Genomic DNA, 19,103 nt, shown 5'->3' on the forward strand with positions numbered 1-19,103 from the left:
ACACTTTTAAACCAAAATAACCTACACTAAAACATTATTTAGGCTGCAAAGGGAAGCATTCAAAAATAAAAGACAGGAAATGCCAGATTTACGGTTACCCATGCAACCTTCAGCATTGCAGCGCGGACTGCTACCTCTTGAGCTATAGGACTAACTACGTTAGCCAGCGGCAGAAGAAGAAATTCCAGAAGGGTGACGGGCCACTGGTACCATTTGCTGGGTCCAGTGAGTGGCAGGAGCAGGCCCTCCCAGATCTCTCTCTTTTTTCACACCATTTCTGGGAACAGGGATGCTCCTGCTCCAGCTGGCGCCACCAAAATGGGAATGGTCTGTGGGGATCGTGTGCTGGGCAGGGATTCTGGGAAACTTATCCAGCTGTCCCTCCACGTTTGGAGTTGTGGGAAGCTCCCTTCCCATGTGGTACCCATGAGGGGGATGGAATGGAACGCTGGAGCCATGTGTTGGGTCCAAGGATAATGGTGCCCCTACAGCAGCTCACAGGTATTCCCAGTATAGCACAGTGGTGTGGGCCTAGCTGTTTAGAATGTTCACATTCAATTATTGGGGCACACTGCCAACATTTTCCAGAGTGATGCAAGAAAGAGAAGGGAAATGGCTATTTTAAATCATTTATAACTCTGCTAACCCTGAACAGAATTTCATGGGATGAAGACAAGTCACTTCTCCAACCCAAGAACTTTCTCCCTGCCTAATTTCAAAGGCCTGCTGCAAACAATGGATGTGTTAAATCCTAAAAGAAAAGTTGCAAGAATCTTTTCCAATAGAAAATGGAAACCTAAGTATAGAGGTCACTACCAGCTCACCCATAATACTCATTCGTTGCATAGTATACAAAAATACTCGCATGTTTTAAGATTCAGGTTCTAAAACAAGAGCTTATGCAGTCTAACTAAGATATCAAATATTTTATAGCAGCCTCTAAAAATTTGCCCACTCAATGGATTACATTTTTTGATAGATGAGTTGAATATCATTTTCATCATAATGGGAAGGCTGGTGAGTAGATAATGTGCCTAGGCAGGTGAATTTTCCTGATGATTTTATAAGCCTGCTCTATAGGGCTCTCAGAAACAATAGAAACCAGCTGAATAAATCATAGCAGTAACATTGGTTTTACTATCCTTGCTTAGCCACAAGGCTTCAAATAAAATAGAAAATATGCCATATTAAGGCAGATAAAAATGGTTAGGAAGTGTTGCTTTGTTTACAGTCACTTTCTGTCTTGTTTTACTAAGTTTTTTTGTAGGTATGCACTGTTCACATTGAGGCAATAAATACAAGAACATATGTGATTTTTTTTTAAATGTGCCCTTTGACGGTCAATTTCTCCCAAACAGGTGTTGGCTAAATGATTATAAATTGGCCTCTGGATACACCTCTTCAACTGAGCCATACAGGACTGGTGATAATATAATTAGACCTAAAAACATCAGGCTGGTGAATGCGTTCCATCTGTTTGGTAATAATGTTTAGTTAACAATAGTCTTTAAAAAAAAAAAAAGGACCTTCAACTTCAGCTCTTCAAGTTATTTATAGGGCCATTCTTAACACACCAGCACTCTTGCTAACAAGAGCTTTGGCTACTAATTTTCAAGTAGCTGTACGGCTGTATACCAAAAGGAATGTCTGCATTTAACATCTGTATCTCATGCATCAACCTCATTTAAAGTCACTTCTTAATGAACAGTTCTATGGCTCTGTATTAATATTATAGTTGCATGCACAAAGATTGTAAGGAGCCAAACATTTTTTTTTTTAATACCAACAGTAGGCCAATCAGTAATGAAGCTGTCAGCATAAAGGACAAAATAAAAGCTTCTTTAACCCTCAAACAGGATTTGTTCATTTGCAAAATACAACACACCAATTTAAAAACTGCTCATGGGTTTGCTCACCTTCATAAAGACAAAAATCTAATTTGGTACTAATTTGATACAATTGTCTTTCCAATAAAGGGCTCTTAAGGCCATCTTTTATTTCATGATAAAACAAGTTCTAGAACTAAAACGGTCATGAAATAATTACCTTTGATGGCATACATTATTGCATAAATACAATTAATGTATTCCTCCCTTTCATGTTTCACACTTGCTTATCAGAACTGTATTAACATATGGTGTAATAGAACAGACTACTGACTCTTCACCCTATAGTAACATATAGAATGACTGCCACTAACCGGAATAAAGCAGACAACCTGTCCCTTAAGGGCTCGCTTCAGCTGTTATATTACAACATCATAAAGACTAGCAGTTACTTTTTTTCAACCGTAACAGAATATGTTTTAACAGATAATAGTTCCGTGTCATTGAGGTTCACCAGCTAGACTGATTAACCAGTCTCTCCAACCAGCCACCATTCCCGTGCTTTTACTCTCCAATCAAGCATTATATTCAGTCTTGTTTCGTCTTGTTTTCTCTGTTTAACTCAAAGCTGAAATCAGTTTCCACACATCTGAAAATAATCCAATGCTACATTTTGTTTAATAGAGGATTACTATTTATTAAGTACCTCTGTATCTTGACATAACTGATTATTTTGGTGTGTTTTTTGGAACCCCATAAAGAGTCATGATAAAAGTTTAGAGAAACTCCTAGCGTCATCCATTTATCCTAGGTTGGCTGGGTAGATCTAGGATACATTTAACTTACTTTGAAATAACTGCAGAGGAGGGCCCTAACATATTGTATTGAAGCAGGTTCTTATGCAACTTATCAAAAAAGTCCATAATTGACCTCATCTGCACAAGATACAAAAAAGGGTAATTACCACACTGTTATTTGTATTACCATAGCATGCAAATAGCATGCAAATCCAAAAGGGGATGAGACTGAGGAATAGACACAACCAGTTTATTTAGACTCCAGTACATCTACTCTACATAGCATAATACTTACACGGTAGGGAAAAAAAAACAAGCTCCTCTTGGCTACTTTACAGGATTACTACTATAATGTACTTTTGCAAAGATGAAACATAAATCCAGTGGGTTAAACACTGACTTGTTCTCAACATCATGCCCTTCTCTCCTCAGACTTCGGTGTCATTTACTGTCATTCTGACAATAAGAGTTATTTATACGGGCATTCCTCCACATCCCTCTCCCATTACAGAGATGAATGCAGGTGTATGTTCCTTAGGGATTTTTGGTTGGATTTCCTTTCAAAACACAAAGCAACCATGGTCAATGAGCTTCCACATAAATAGGCTTGACTTGAGAACATGAAGTTCCATAGCATGTTCCTTGTCCCAATACTCGATCCAAAGCAATAGCATCAGCAACAGCAGATTGTGTACAGGCACTTCTCTTATGTTATGTTAGGAAGCCAATCTGTTCCTGGCTTTCACATGCTGATGGAAGCTGTTTGGGTAAGGAGGACTATAGCGTGAATTGTAAGCTCTAATACCTTATAACAAATAACCGTCACCCACCATATTATACATCCATTCTCAAAAAGGAGGCAACATTCGTGCAATGCCAGACATTATCCATTCAAGGCAAATGAGACTGATACAAAAGGAAATTATGCAAACCCTGTTTGTCATACTTATGTGATACTGTTTTATGCTTTAAAACCCTTCAACATAGCATGTTACTACCAAGAAAAAACATTGGTAGGCAGTGCTACAAGAATCAATTTCAAAACTACTCAAAGTTGATAGGCAAAAAATATTGCAAAATTAGGGCAAATAAAGATCTTCATCAGCACACTCAAGTGTGCTTTGTACAGTATCTTAGCTCTCCCAGGCAACCGTTTAGTGTCCCAAAATGTATATAAACAAGGAATTATTGTCACCTAGATACTGCAGCAAAGGGGCATCAGTATTACTTAAGGTAATTACATGCCAGTTCTTTGGGGGTTTGGAAGTAAGATTTCCCATTTCGTTTTTAAAACTGGAAGTTAATTCTTATGTTATAGGAAACTAATTTTAAAAATAATTGCACTTCACAGACCTTCAGATAACTGATTTATAATAGTGTCCAACAACTCAGTTTATAAACAAAGCCTATTTAAGTACATTAGATACAATACGTTGGAGAAAAATAAAATCTGACTTGTAAATAACCACAGTTTAGCTTTAAGAAAACAGTTAATTTTAGGATCCTTTACATACATAGAAATTAGCAAGTGTTTCAGTATGCTAATTTTTTTAATTAAAAGATATTTCTGCAGTAAAATCTCTTTCATATGCACTACTGATTCTTCATCAAACGCTAAGTTTCCAACTTAACACCAGTATAGCCGGTGGCAGCCTGAAGGTTTACCATCTGCTGCCACCCAAAGTCACGGTGGCCACCTTCACAACATATGCATCAAAGCCTTGAGATAAGAGACTGAAGGAATACTGCAGAAGTCAGCATAAGGGAAAAATCACAAACCCAGAGGCAGGCAATAGGCAAGTCACCAGAAAAAGAGAACATGGTGAGCCATTAGTCACCCTACAAAAACACCCAACCAAGGTCACAGGGGACACTACTGGATGAACTAAGAGCTGCTGTAAATGCATTGCTCTCTCTCAGATAGTTTTCATGTAAATACAGTCGCCTGACCAACTGCAATTAGGTTCTGCTTTGTTTTAATCTACTGGTATTGCTTCTTCAATCCTACACATTTTCAGAACTGAATACCACATATTTACACTAGTTTGAGTTTGTTATATTTACTTGAACGTTTATCAAAATTAAATAAATAAATGGCTTCCAAAAAAAGTGGGTTTAAGTTCGTTGATGTGGGCAACAAATAATACCTCCTGAATAATCAAGTGAAATTCATTACATATTTTAACTACATATCCTGGTAGTTTAAGGTTTTTGGAGATATGACTACCAGCAGTGGTATAATTTTAAAAGTTGGCTTTATTCTCTATTACTGAATTACAGTTCTACTCTGAAAATAAACTATGTAATAATGTCATCACTGGATCCATGTTTACTGTGTAACTCCAGGCCAGTTATTCTCTGTTTATGAGACAGTTTTTCTAACCACATATCCTGCAAACTCCAGCTGGGATCTGATGACCAAAGTGGTTTTTTTTTCTAGTTTGCTTATCACTTCCAGGACCAAAAGGTTCTGTAAGTCAAGTAACACCCTCAGTGAAATTCCATTGCCATCAAGGGGATTGCCAGAATTTGCTACATAATTTTGTTGATGATGCAGAAGGAGGAATGAAATTCACCTTACTCTCTCTCAGCTGTGTTGGCTGTGCAAGACTAACAGGAGTAAATGGTCTATTTAATAGAAATTTATTATGCCACTAAATATAGTCACTCTTCTGAGCAGTTCTAACCGCACACACACCTTTATTTATATTGTTTTATACTTGCACACACACAAAGATTATAGATCCAAGAAGGCAACTTTAGTAGAGCACTTGGCTGATACTTGTAAAAAAACCCAAAAAAATCTGATTAGAGCTTATCATTGTATCTGTGCAGTCAATGTGATTACTTCAATTATCCCTCTTTTTTAATGATTATCCATAATGGATTTATGCTTGTGTAGTCTCTTGATGAGCAATTTTACAGCAAACAAAATAAAAATTCTATTGGTTTAATTATTGCAAGTTCCAGAGAGCAGCAAATATCAAAACTCACCTTTTTAAGATACGTGGTCGTGCTGTAAAAGGTGAAAGCTTACTCCTCTGAAAGAGATTGGAAATTAGCCAAAAATGATAATGTGGCAATATATCATGGTGGAGGAGGTATCCAGGTACCCAGAATATAATACAGAGCATCATCCAGGATCAGATAGTTATTAAATATAAGGCTAAGCAACTTATTAGATAAGACGAGGTCCTTTTCCCAAAGAACAAACTATTTCTACATGGAAGCTGGCAGAAGGCATATAATGAACCAGTGAAATTAAGCATGCATTCTTAGTTTTCTGATTTTGGGGAGAATGGATTAAAATTATGTTGTTATTCTTCTCTGTGTTAGGAGAAACTGGTCTTCAGACTGTTCTTATTTAGCATCTTTATTAATTACTTGAAATCAAGTCAATAGTGCAACAAAAATTTGCAGTGAGTACTGACATAAAGAAGGACCTAGAGAGACTAGAAACATAAGTAAAAAAAGATTCCGCTGGAAACACGCAGTCTAATACATAAATGGAAAAATAATCTGAAGCACATACTCAGTGAGAGGGGACATCTGGGAAGCAGTAGCAAGACCTACTAGAGGGTTAATAGAGCAAATACATTAGTTTGCTGTGTGATGGGACTATAAAGGCAAGCCTGGGTGATTCAACACTGCCTATACCCAAAGGCAATATGTCAGAGCAGGGAGGTAATAATCTCTGTCTGTACAACTGTTGCATAGCTGCACCTGCATTCAATTCTAGACACCAAATTACCAGAAAGGTATTGACAAATGTGAGGGAGTTCAGAGAAGAGCAACCAAAGTTATCAGGAAGCTGTAGGGACAGAAGTATGATTAAAGATTTTTAAAACCTGTATGTGTATAGCAAAAACATATTAAATATTTCACATTGTAAACTCCAAGGAGTGAGATTAATTATTTTCTTTAGTATAATAAAACTGGATATAGACAGGAATAATAGAATGCAATTATTGAAGACAAAGGATGAATATCAGGAGGAGAGACTCTTCTTAATTTGTGAGTTATAAAATAGTTTCCCTTGGAAAGTAATGGAAGCCTCATCTCTTGGGACCCAAAACTAGACTAAATATTAAAATGTATTTTTGGGAACAAAGACAGGGAAATGGATTGAGTGATCCAATACAACTTTTCCATCTTTAACTTCTATGGTTACTATAGTAGATTTGAAACTGCTATAAAACAAGATAGACACTTAAGACCCTGTCAGATTACAAAAAAATACTCTTAAAACAAGTTTCCTTATTTACATTACTAATAATAGCTAGATTAATCAAATTGTAAATATTTAATCTACTTTTTAACAACTATGACATTTATTTGTTTCCACTGTGTTATGTTTGGGCAATGAAAATAAGACTAGTCAATTTAATTTTTGTGTATAGTTAATTTCAGACTGGTTCCTCTTTCTGGTTCTTAGCATCATCATAATGCCACAAATGGGGGGAAATTGTGAATTCAAATAGTTATGCCATTGTTGCAACTACGTTTTCTCTAAATCTTTTATGCTTACAGTTAACTGTACAAACCCATAACTAACATTAAGGGAAAGGAAGAACTTCAAAATTTGGCAGAATGTTTTTCTGATTGCAATGTGCCAAAATATGAGCTGATAATATAAATTGTGCAACTGCAATGCTATTTAAGCTCTACTCAAAGTACAACTGAGGATAAAAATATTGACGCTTCTAAGGGGAATTAGTAAACATGGACTAAGACATAGCTACTGCAATATTAAACATTCATGTACAACAGAGGAACTGTCATAACACAAACCCATTTTCCTACCCTTTAATTAAACTCAATTAAACTAACCATAACCTGTTGAATTCAACTAACTATGGTTCTGTAGCATATTAAAAAAATACATTATGCAAGCAAGAACCATATGGATTCTTTATATTGCACCTTTTTTTTTTTTTTTCCCATTTTTGCTTATGGGGCTGACATAAGTAATAATCATATCATACTTTTAAAATAATAATTCTGATGTGGGTGTCATGGTGACTTGTCCCTAGAAATAGACTAGAGCATAAGAATTTAATATTGGGGTTGTGATTTCTCACATACAGCATAATACTGAAGAGAAAACCAAGTATTTGTAATGAAGCAAAGTAATATAGGGCAATGAGATTTTTTCAGTTCTTCAGAAAAATTAAAGGGAGAGAGTTACATCCATGTAAGAGGCCTTTTCACAGACTTCTCAATTAATTTTAGCAGTACACTGATAATAGTATTCTAATTCTTAGTGTTTCAGATTATGTTACACACATTTTAACCAAGAATCTATTGGATAATAAGGCTAATTCAAACAAGTCTTGGCAGATTGAGCCTGTTACTGAGATCAGAATCATCAGGGAAAATCCAGATGAAAGTTCACTGAAGCCAGTTTTGTTACTCCAGATTTACAGCAATACTGACTTGGCCATTTGGGGAAAAAGTTATGAGACATTGCTTATAGCAGCGTAGTCCTTGCTTAATGAACTCTGCTTTTAGGGATACAAGATGAATCTTTAAATAGAATGAATCTAAATAACAGAGGGTTGCCCACTAAAGAATAAGACACTGGGCTTGAAACAGCATTGTTAAGATATCTGCAGAAACATAACAAATCTATTTCTTCAGGGGCTGATTATAGCTTCAAAGTAAAGAGTTGTTTGGGGCAGAAGCTCAACATAGTTAAAAAATATTTCCATGTCGCAGAATCTAAATAAGTTTAGAAAGAAAAAAGTTTGCTACTTCAAAAAGAAGTCTGCAGACTGAAGATGCTTTATTGTGCTCAGAGAACTGATTACATTTGGTCAAGGGGTACAGATAGCTACACACGCACACGTTCTCTCCCTCTCTCTCTCTCTCTCAATGCTAACAGGAGTCACACTCACATATCCACAACAGATTACAGCCCTGAACTTTCAAAGGGCAACAGCCTCATTTTTCATTAGATTAAAATACTATTTTCAAAAAAATCTATTCACAGAAGGGCCCTTCCCCTTGTAAATATATAAAACCCTGTGCCAAGCAAAACACCACACAGCTTACTTTCGAAGCAAACAGCCCAAATGAAAAAAAGATAAGAAAGTTGTGGTCAAAATTCTCCAGAATTGACTGGTAGTTTTGGGTGCCCAACCTGAAACACCATGAAGAACCTGAGTTTCAGAAAATGATCAGTACCCAGTTTTCTGAAAACAAGGCCCCTTCAAGGCATCTCAAGTTGAGCACAACAAAATAAAGTCACCCTAGTCCCTTTTTAAAATCTTGACCAATGTTACTATTATGAGATGCAACATATCTAATGGGGGACTCTCGGTATTTAAGCAAGGTTCCAGACAAACTGTTTTTTCTGAGTCATTATTTGTATAACACTGGTGCAACTCCATGACCTCTAGCATTTATGGGAGCTCTAGGATATAGACTGGCCACCGGCATTTTTACCGTAATATCATCTAGACCTGTTTTGAGCAAAGTTAGTCACTGCAGTTGTAAAAATTCCATTGTTATTAGGACCAAGAAAGTTGTATCATGACTAGAACAAGGATGAGGAGATTTTCAGAAAGAGCTCTGTGTGATGCAGACCTGGTTACTCCTGTTGTGTCCCAAACCATTATAAACTATTTTAAGACAACTCTGCTACAGTCCAGAAAATAAACAGTCACATGATTTTGCCCCATTTTCACAGACAAAATACATTATAATATGGTTTGGGCTGAATGTTGCAAATGGATGCTCCCACATGGCTGCAATTGATACAAGACCAAAGTGTCACTAGCCTGCTGATTTGTACTCAAGCACTGTTATACACAGTATAACATGTGTTAAAGTATCTGCTTCTCAGAAAATCCTGCTTTTGAGATCCCATTTGTTTCATTTTTAAGAGGACAATGCATACTGTAGATGCTAGCCACACACTACAATACTTTTCAGGGAACAGCAAAACTGTTTAAAGGGTTCATATGAGGGAGACAAGTTAACATGGGCAATCTTGCTTTGCAACCAGGAGCAGGCTGACAAGTCACAGATATAGACCACACTAGCTGCTGAAACTAATCAGGAGTGTAGCAATGGTTTGGAGAGGTACACACCACAGACAAGGGGTGTTTTCTGTAGATGGATGTTCTCCCACATCCTGGTCTAGGTGGTTTTACACAGTAAGCAGCAATGGGCACTCTCATACGTGGCGTCATGCATTAGCAGCGAGAGAGGAGACTATCTGCTCCGCAGAGATATTAAAGATCCCATAGAACTTTCTGAAAGAGCAGAGGTTTGCCTCCATATCCTTGACCAAAACTGACTGTTGTGCAGTGTGCTGGCTGAATACCTGTTTATACACTCTAGCCCAGCAATAGCTGCTTTTCTGTGGTGAGCGAAACTTCAAAATATTATGGGATCCTTTATACAATCTAATATTTATAAATTTACTTGTGGCATGATGTCTTTAGTACGTACACACTTTTACTCCCTGGAATATGCTTGCTTTCAGTGTCACTATTTACAGTAGTAGTTTACACACATTTAAGCTCTTTCACAATTGAAGACTTTGCGTGAGTGTATTGGGAATGCATGAAGAGGAGGACATAAAGTGTACACAGTGATTTACAGTGAGAGTAAAAACATTGTCCCTGCTCTACATACATAATAAACACTCATGTTTTATATACACATACAAAATTACATATTTTATATTCACACAACATACTCTGTGATTAAGTTCCTTGGGGCAGGGATTGACGTTATACTTGCTCTAACACACTGGATTCTCTTATGACACAATAATCAAATGATAAAAACAGTCAAACTATATCTCAGACAGAGTAAGATTAAAAGTTAGAAGAAGAGTAGTGAGCCTGGGAGCAGGTATACAGGTAGAGAGACATCTGAAAATGTCTTGCTCCATCTCTGAACAATAATTCACACAAGTCTGCCCCCTATGGTATACCAGCTGGCTGGCTATACAAGCGAACACTATTAGAATGAATGTCATGCTGATGGCTCCAATATTAAATCTCTTGATTTTTGTCACCACAATAACCTTCTGATCGCAGGATCTGGACATATCAGGCTTGTATCAAGGAGTCTGCTAGATAGGAGCTTAATGATACTTGGGAGATTCAGTTAGCCCATGGAATAACAGAGCTTAGCTTTCAAGATGTTGAGCATCACCTCCAAGTTACTAATTACTTTTTACTGTCTTCTTCTACTTATGACTGAAAGACATTTGAAGAGGTCTTGTTCTATCTCTCTGCAATAATATCATGGGCTTGTATTCCAAGTATGGATGATTCCTAAGGCTCTTGTTCCATCTCTCCTTAGGGAGGATTATGTGGTTAGATAGTTCCTGGAATCCCCCATGGTCTTAAAGATTTAAACAATATACACAGCTAACAGCTATAATCAGCCTATCAAATTGGTCTTTCAATTGCTCCTTAATAAATATCCAGAGAGAAACACTGACTAGATTAGACACTTGCAATCAGATAAAAGGAGATACAATAAATAATGATATTATAGCTAAAAGGTCCTTGCATGTTGTGAAAACAAGGTTAAAATCTGAGTGTAGATAGCCCAGAGGAGAAAACATAGTAGTTATGCATGTAATTAAAAGGAGTACAGACAAAAAAAATAAAATCCACATTGCTATGTTCAGCCTAACAAAAGAGAGAGGAACAAATTCAGAACTAAGAGTATAGCAGCAATGTTTAATAATACAAGTTATAAATGTGACACGTGCCCTGAAAACACAAAGCACACAAGCCAGGGATCACTCAAGGAACAATCAAAAGGCATCAGGGGAATGGAGTGACAACAAGGAAATGAGTCATTACAAGTTGAATTAGCCATTGCCTCATTACTGAATAATATATCATCTTAAATGTACTTGGTAAGGGGATAATTAATCAGCAATATCAAAACAGTGCAGCTACTTTACGCACTGTTATTCTTTTGGTCACTTAATTAGGCTTGCAAAAGATCCGTATGGTCCATTACATTTTACACATGACAGAGGGATATTACCCTGGGATTTTTGGAGATTTTATTTGAATGAGCTGAAAATTAGTTTGACTTGTTCTAGATCTCTGCCTTGGCTGGGGATTTGAATTCCAAGTTCTAAGAGGAAAGACAGCAAATATCTTTCCCACAAGGGTTTCTCCCCCTCAAGTTTCCATATTGCACTTACTGTAGAAAAGTGCATGAATTATTACCCTTCTATATTTCAAATAGCCATCAGTTTAATAAACTGAAAATGTATTAACATATGCTTACCATGGTATTGTAACTGACATTATTTTCAAAAACCAGGCCCCATCCTATTGAATGCCACCAAACATGTACCTTATCCTTTAGCTCAAATATATTTTGCATGACCTTACATGAATTGCTTAGATAAAAGCCTTTTTTTCCTTCTACTTTTGTTATTTTAAAGTGCAGATGCATTTGAGTCATTTTCCCCTTTTGTTTCATAACCTTAAGATCCACAGCTTCAAAGACAAAATGTCAGCATGCAGTCGATTTATGACTGAACTCTTGAAGAGACACTGAAGAATTACCTTGTCAATCACCCCAAGGACTCTGAAGGCCTTCAGTTCCTCGGCAGGGCTCCTTAGGTTCCAAGAGGGCCTTGAACTTAGTGATCCTGGAGGCTAATGGAAGATATCAAAGATTACACATCAATCAGGGTGGTACTTGAAGGAAGACTGCCTGCTGTAGCAAATGCCAGGCTGAAGGAAACTAAATTTATCATAAATCAGAGAGTGAAGATGAAAGGAGAAGTTTTCTGTTTGTCCTTAAATGCAAGAAAAGTTGCAAGTAGATAAATCAAGATAACATTGAAAACAAAATTTAAAATAGAAAAAGTAATGAATTTATATAGTTTCCCATGCTTTGCAAAAGTAATGAAACTTAGTAACAAATAGCTGAGCTCGCACCTGGCAACAATAATCAATCATAGCTTTATAGTTATTCTGGATTCACAGTGGTTCAGGGCTTAGGGGACAGGAAAAAAGAAGTTAGAAGCTTTATAAATTACAAAATATAGAATGCTAAATAGTGCTCCTTTTGTTTGACAGCAAGTGCTCTCTACTCATGTGAGTAATAAACCCTTACTTAATAAGGTGCGCAACACGATCCCCAAAAGAGCCTTTCCAAAGGTAGCTATGCTTTACCAACCCAGAAATAAGTCACACTGCAACAGATCAGAGTGTGTTAACTATTCAAATAATTAATACTTTTTTTTTTTAGTCTCCACTGTGCTTTGTGACCTATCAGTATGTAATTTACAGACCTTGTGTGTCAGGCATATGTGTCCACATATATACACACACACTTGCATAATACAAGCCCTGTTATTCTTTCCATCTCCCATGCATAACTGAAGTAACAGAATTTCACCTGGAAATTAAAGTTTTGACTTTAATCCCTATAGCACTTGGGGTGACAAGGGACTACATTCTGCAATTTGTCTGCTTAAGGTTGAGCTAGTGCTACAGGCTATCTTCAGCACCATGCTGTGCCCCAGGGATATGGAGTGGGAGAAACCCAGCTGAGACCTGCCAGACACATCCCTTGCTCTATCCCTTCAGAAGCCATAGAATAGCTTCCATGGAGTCAGTGAGAAAGGAATCCAGGCCACAGAGAACACACCCCTTTCTGCACCAACCCACCTTCCTGTGTTAGATCCCCAGGTGCTGGCTCTCTTCCACGTGCCGATCCAGCAGTTGGGGGAAGGAGGGTTTCAAATGTAAGCAACTCAGGACAGAGACTTATGTCTTTTTATTTGTTCCATAGATCACCATGCACACGTTTGCCAGTTGAATAAGTCATTTTCAAAAGGTTCTAGCCACTTACCTGCCCTAACAAAGAATAATCAGATCCTTCCCCCTGAAAATCCAGTATGAAGTTTCTGCACAGAACCACAGACTCTAACCCTCTACCTACAAAGAGGACAGCTTCCAGCTGCTTTACAAATGAAAAAAATTAAACTGAAGCAAAAGCTCTTTTGTAAAGTTCATCTTTTTTCCTGTGGAGAAGCCTAGTCTCCTGAAGAGGGAGGAAAGGAAAGTTCCAAACCTATCACCTCCAGCAGCTACCACTGAGGAAAACTAACTCCAGAGGAACCAACCCTGCCAGATGGAAATAAAGAGTGAACAATAAGGAGGATTGAAGGGAAATCTGAGGTAAACTGTGATCCACAATAACAAGACGAGCATTCCCCAAAATGAATGAGTCTCTGAGGCTGGCCAGTAACCACTGTCCAAAAAAAAAAAAAAAAAAAAAAAAAAAAACGCGCCACTGTCTTCATTCTCAGCTAGACAAACTTTATGTCAAACACTATGTATGTCAACATTTGGGGCATGCGTCGCCATTCTCACCATATGATTTCTTCAGATTGCTGTAGATAAGAAGATCGGCCATGCTATCTAATTCTTTTCAGCTACAATCAAGGAGTGAGGTCTATTCCCCCAGTTCTCTTTTTGCCCACAGTGATGCCCACATCCTTCTTCACAGCACTTTACATGCTCTTTTATGTGCCTCAGTTGTCACTACATTCCCACTTCTGAACTTAAGGTTGGGGCTGTCCCCAATGTAACAATCTATGTAAATTAATTTCTATGATCTCAAATAAAATCAAAGTTTATTTGGCACAAGAGTAGAAAAGAGACAAAAATCAAGAATGAATAATAAAGTAAAATAAATGCTTAGACACTAGAACAATAGTGTCACTAGATGGACAAAGTTTGCGCTACAAAGTAAGGGGATTAAATCAAGAGCAAAATTTTGTTCATCTAAAGTCAAGCTTTTCCTAGCTAGTCAACCTTGAATTTTATCAAAGAGAGATGCATGTTTCTCTCTTCTCTCCCCTTTTTCTTCTGATGTATTCCTTTTTTTGATCTGCAAAGGAGACATTTGTCCAACTCAGTACAATACAGTAGAAGGGGTTCCATTGCCCTTGGGGGTCCTTGCACAGTACTACCTGTTTCTTCCTGTTACCCAGCCAGAGTTAATTTTTACCATACAAACTGTAATGGATTCCTCATATTGTCTCCCTGCTCAGTTTCCGAAAATATTGGATTTGCACTCATTAAAGATTTTCCCCACTTGCAAGAGCATTTGACCCAAGGAAAGGCAACCAGCAAGGAGTTCACATAACATCTCTGACTGTTTAGTTTTGACACCTCTTGGAAGAAAATGGTTCATTGCTACATAGATATGGATGAGACACCACAATATTAAAATTCTCTCAAGTACAACTAGTAAATAGTAAGACATCAACTCTCACAAAATGTTCCTCATTTAGAATGTCCCCACAAATGCATCTGTGGACTCTTATTGTAGAAAGAGTTCTCCTTTAAAAACAACATTGGGGCGGTGTGGAGGGGGGGGAAGGGGGCGCCTAACATTTACTTTGGGTTAGGGAGCTTAATTTTATCTGATTTTCTAAGGCTTTTCTTTTTAACAGCAACTATCTCCTTAAACTGCTCTTAGGACTGTGCAAAATAAGATGAAATAATTTTCTGCCCTCTTTGTCCTTACTTGATACAAATTTAGACAGACAAGAAGTTTGGAACTTTTATATTTACTACACGAGAGACGTCTTTGACAATCACACATAGTTTAGTGTGACTGCAACAAAAATACAAACTAAGAAAAGATAAGTCCCAAGGGAACTGGTTGTGGAAGGGCAAAGTAGAGATCTATTAACAGTGTCTTGAAACAAGATTTTTTTTGCACAAGTAAGCTCAGCTAAGGTTATCTGCTTAAAAAGATGGAAGCTACTTGCAAGACACCTCAAAAAGCAATTCAGAAGCTTGTAGAAGCTGCTGAATGCCCCAACACAATCATGAGAGGCATTTCTGAACTAAACATTTTTAATTTTTTGGTCTACAATGCATTTCTTCCTTCCAGGGTGAGCTTGACTCAATTCAGGCATACCAGTAAACACTAAGCTAATGCAGCCAGCAGCCCTTCTGCTCATTGCAGATCTGGGAACCTGCTTTTGGGGAAAGACTATTTCAATTCAGTATCCTGGTTTTTCTAGAAGTTTTAACATTGTTATTTTACATCATAAACTGCAGAGAATGAAGTAAAAATTCTAAAAACCCACTGACAGCACTTTTTAGAACTAAGTACCCTACATAATATTACAAAAGTAAACTAAATCAAGACGCATGGAAGAATTTTATTTTAAAATCTAGTCAGTCCTCTCTTGTAACTTTATAATGTGTTTAGGGTACATACAGAATTTTATCTCATTTTTAAATGTTTTGACACACAACTAAAGCCAAGAAATTCAGACAGAAAATCTTACCGATTCCGTTTTAGAGAAATACAACTAAGGCCTACCCCAGAAACTGATCCATCTTCAGAGGAGGATTTATGGTAGAGGCTGGAAATTTTTTCAGCACGCATTAGATATTCTGCAGTCTTCCTCTTCACTGCTTCTCTACGAGTTGGATTTGACTCACCTAGATGGAGTAACAGAAAATGGTGAGGGTTTTTTTTTTTTGTTTTTTTTTTAAAAGTGTTTCCAAATACTTGGGGAAAGGGATTGCCTTGATTTGCCATCTTTAGATCCAGCCTTATTCATGGATACTTATTACCAAGCCTACAATAATGTTTGATTCCATGTTCTGTGACTTGGGTGTTCTGGCAAAGATGCAGTTTAAACCACTTACATACTCAAGTCAATGAAAACTCTTACCTTATTTTTGCCAATTTGGTGTCAGTTTCCACGGAAACAAAAGTAAGAACTGGAGCCAGCAAGTGAAATGGACTCTGTATCCATGGAAATCAGATTAGTGCATATATGGTAAAGGTTATAAATTACAACTTTTTGCCTCTCCTGTTTTTTAACTTGCTTATTTCCATCCTTCCAACCTATGTTTCCATGAAAATGAAGTCAGAAATGCCACTAACTAAGAGCTGGCAGCAGAAAGCAAGAACCTACACATAGATTTCAGCTGCTGGCTGCTACCTTCCTTTTTCAGCTCAGAGGCTAATATTTCAAAATAGGAGGAAGTACACACAAAGTATTTCAGTTTCTCAGTTGGTTGAAAGTTCTTGGTCTTGGAACTCACGTCTCCCAAAACTTGATTATCAAAACTGGTAACCAATGTATGTAAACTGCTTACATATATTGTACTGCCTAAGATAAGGGCAGGATGACTCAAAGGATTGGTATATGGCAGTCGGTCATTCAGTTCAGGCACTCACATGATAAGGTGGTTATACTAGCAGAATATAGTTAGATAATCCTACATCACCAATTTAAATCCAGACCAATTTGGTTGTGACCAAGGGTCATTCAGTGGCCTATGTGAAGATAAAATGGTCAGTCGGGTTCCTATAGTATATAGTATAAAATACTGTGCTAAATAAAAGTATAGTCATCACTGTCATGCTGGCTGGATTGGCGGGGGGGGGGGGGAGCGGCATTTATGATATTGTTTAACATCAGTATGTCAGAATCATAATAATTCATGTGAGATATGCCATGTCAGATACTGTTAGAAAGGCTATAATGTGCTAAGTAAGATGAGGATGTTTATGTTCATGTGTTATATATGTAATGAAAGTTATAGATATGTTTGGTATATCAGTATTTCAAATTGTGCTGTCTGAATGGCATCTCAGACAGGATGGATGCAGAACAATAGCCTGCTTAATGGCCCATTGAGACATTCACAGGTGCAAGGGGCCCAGGAGGAAAAGCCAGGGATATACCTGATGAGTCACCAGGACTTGCTCATGTGACTCTGAACTCCATTTTGGTTCCTGTAAAATTCCACGAGCAGCATGGCAAGTTGGTGAGTCACCAGGACTTGCTCATGTGACTATGGACTCCATTTTGGTTCCTGTGAAATTCCACAAGTAGCATGGCACAGGCCAGACGATATATAAGGCAGAGGCCTGGGAATCCATTTTGTCTTTCAGTCGTCAATCCTGTTCAGCTTACAGCCACCTATCTACCTCTGGATCAAGTCTCCACAATTCTTCTAGAAACCGGATGTATATGGACTTTCAAATTATTTGTATGTATCTGATTGCTTTAATCCTTTAACATTTCTCTCATTGTTTGTTCCTTTCTCTTTATAATAAACCTTTAGTTTTAGTTACTAAAGGATTGGCTGGCAGCGTGGTATTTTGGGTAAGATCCAAACTTATATTGATCTGGTACTGTGGCTGACCCTTTGTGGTCAGGAGGAACTTTTTTAGTAAAGAGCATAGAGTGTAAATAACTGGTCTCTTTACTGGCTGATTGGGAGCCAGAGACTGAAATGCAGTAAAGGGGGCTGTGTGCATTTGTATACTGGCTTCTTGATAACCAGTGTGGGGAATTAGCAGCACAGTTTGTGGCTGGTTGGGAAGTTTGACTTCAGTGTCACTCACTAGTGCTGGGAGAATCTGCTCTCCTTTTACAGCCTGCCCTGATCTTGGCATTTTCAGGTGGCTGCCCTAGGCACAGATGGGTCACAATCACCACAAATGAAAGTCTCAGAAGTCAGATCAAGGGCCGAGATTTCAAAGTGAATTGCCCTTTCAGCCCTGGAGATGGTCTCCCCAGGGTTCAGTCATATAACTGAAGCAGTGAAGAGAGGCTTCCACAGCTACTTCCCAGGTTTTGTGGATAAACAGAGGACTTCAGGCCACAGGTCTGGCAATCCAGCAACTTTCACAAGCCTGTGGTAGCCAGTAATCAAATCTTCATGACAATGCTAACATGTGGGTGCTTGCGCATATGGGTGCTTGTTTTCCAAAGGTGTTTTCTGGCTGTCAAAGCAGTAAGGCTAAGTAGCATAAGGTGGACGCAACATTACTTTGTCAGACATGCACCTAATAAGGCACAGTATAATTATATACACATACTAGGTGTCTTTATGAGATGGACAGTGAATGAGGTATAGGCCCTGGAGCACCCTTCTATTGGGCAACCAAGTTAGCTATGCAAAGTGCAGCTTTCCTTCGCTACACCTCTTCCTAGCTTAATGAAAAAACTATGTGGCATGAACTACACCCACGGTGAATATTATTTTCATACCAGTCATGACACTGTCAAATCAAAAGCAATTTTCACTAGCACACTCTTAGCATATGAACCTCAAGGGCTATTCCATGTCATATTTTGATTTTCTAGTGATAGCCATTTCAGCCCTGTAGAAGATTCCCCCCGTCACCCTCCACACATAATAGTTGCAGACAGCAGCCAAGCACAGCACAGAGATTGTTCACCTTCATTCTAAGCGGCAAGTGCAGCTAAGTGGAGGAGACATGAGTCCACCATATTAGAAACCTGAGTTCTATTTCAAGCTCTGCCACAAGTGACTCCATTATCTATCTGTAAAATGGGGGAACAAGGTACTTTCCTACCTCCTGGGTAAGCATCTGAGGGCCTGGTTCAAGAATGAAATAGACTTTTGGAGGTACATCTAAACTGTGATAAAAAGCCCACAGCACTGAGTCTCAGAGTCTGGGT

At 38.0% G+C, this 19,103-nt stretch overlaps 1 protein-coding gene across 4 annotated transcripts in view; it reads right to left on the reverse strand.

Moving 5' to 3' along the window:
* The window catches only part of RPS6KC1 (ribosomal protein S6 kinase C1), a 113,817-nt gene that overhangs the window by 33,399 nt on the left and 61,315 nt on the right, over window positions 1-19,103 (reverse strand). For all 4 annotated transcript variants that reach the window (XM_067564979.1, XM_067564981.1, XM_067564980.1 and 1 more), the window contains 2 exons: window positions 15,974-16,095; window positions 12,181-12,273 (listed from right to left, as the gene is read on the reverse strand). In XM_067564979.1, the coding sequence (XP_067421080.1) occupies window positions 12,181-12,273; window positions 15,974-16,095 (215 nt within the window). The remainder of the gene's footprint in view (window positions 1-12,180; window positions 12,274-15,973; window positions 16,096-19,103) is intronic.

The sequence above is a fragment of the Emydura macquarii genome, unplaced genomic scaffold, assembly GCF_026122565.2.
Source record: "Emydura macquarii macquarii isolate MOO-44397 ecotype Brisbane River unplaced genomic scaffold, CSIRO-AGI_Emac_v2 contig_2676, whole genome shotgun sequence".
NCBI lineage: Eukaryota > Metazoa > Chordata > Testudines > Chelidae > Emydura > Emydura macquarii.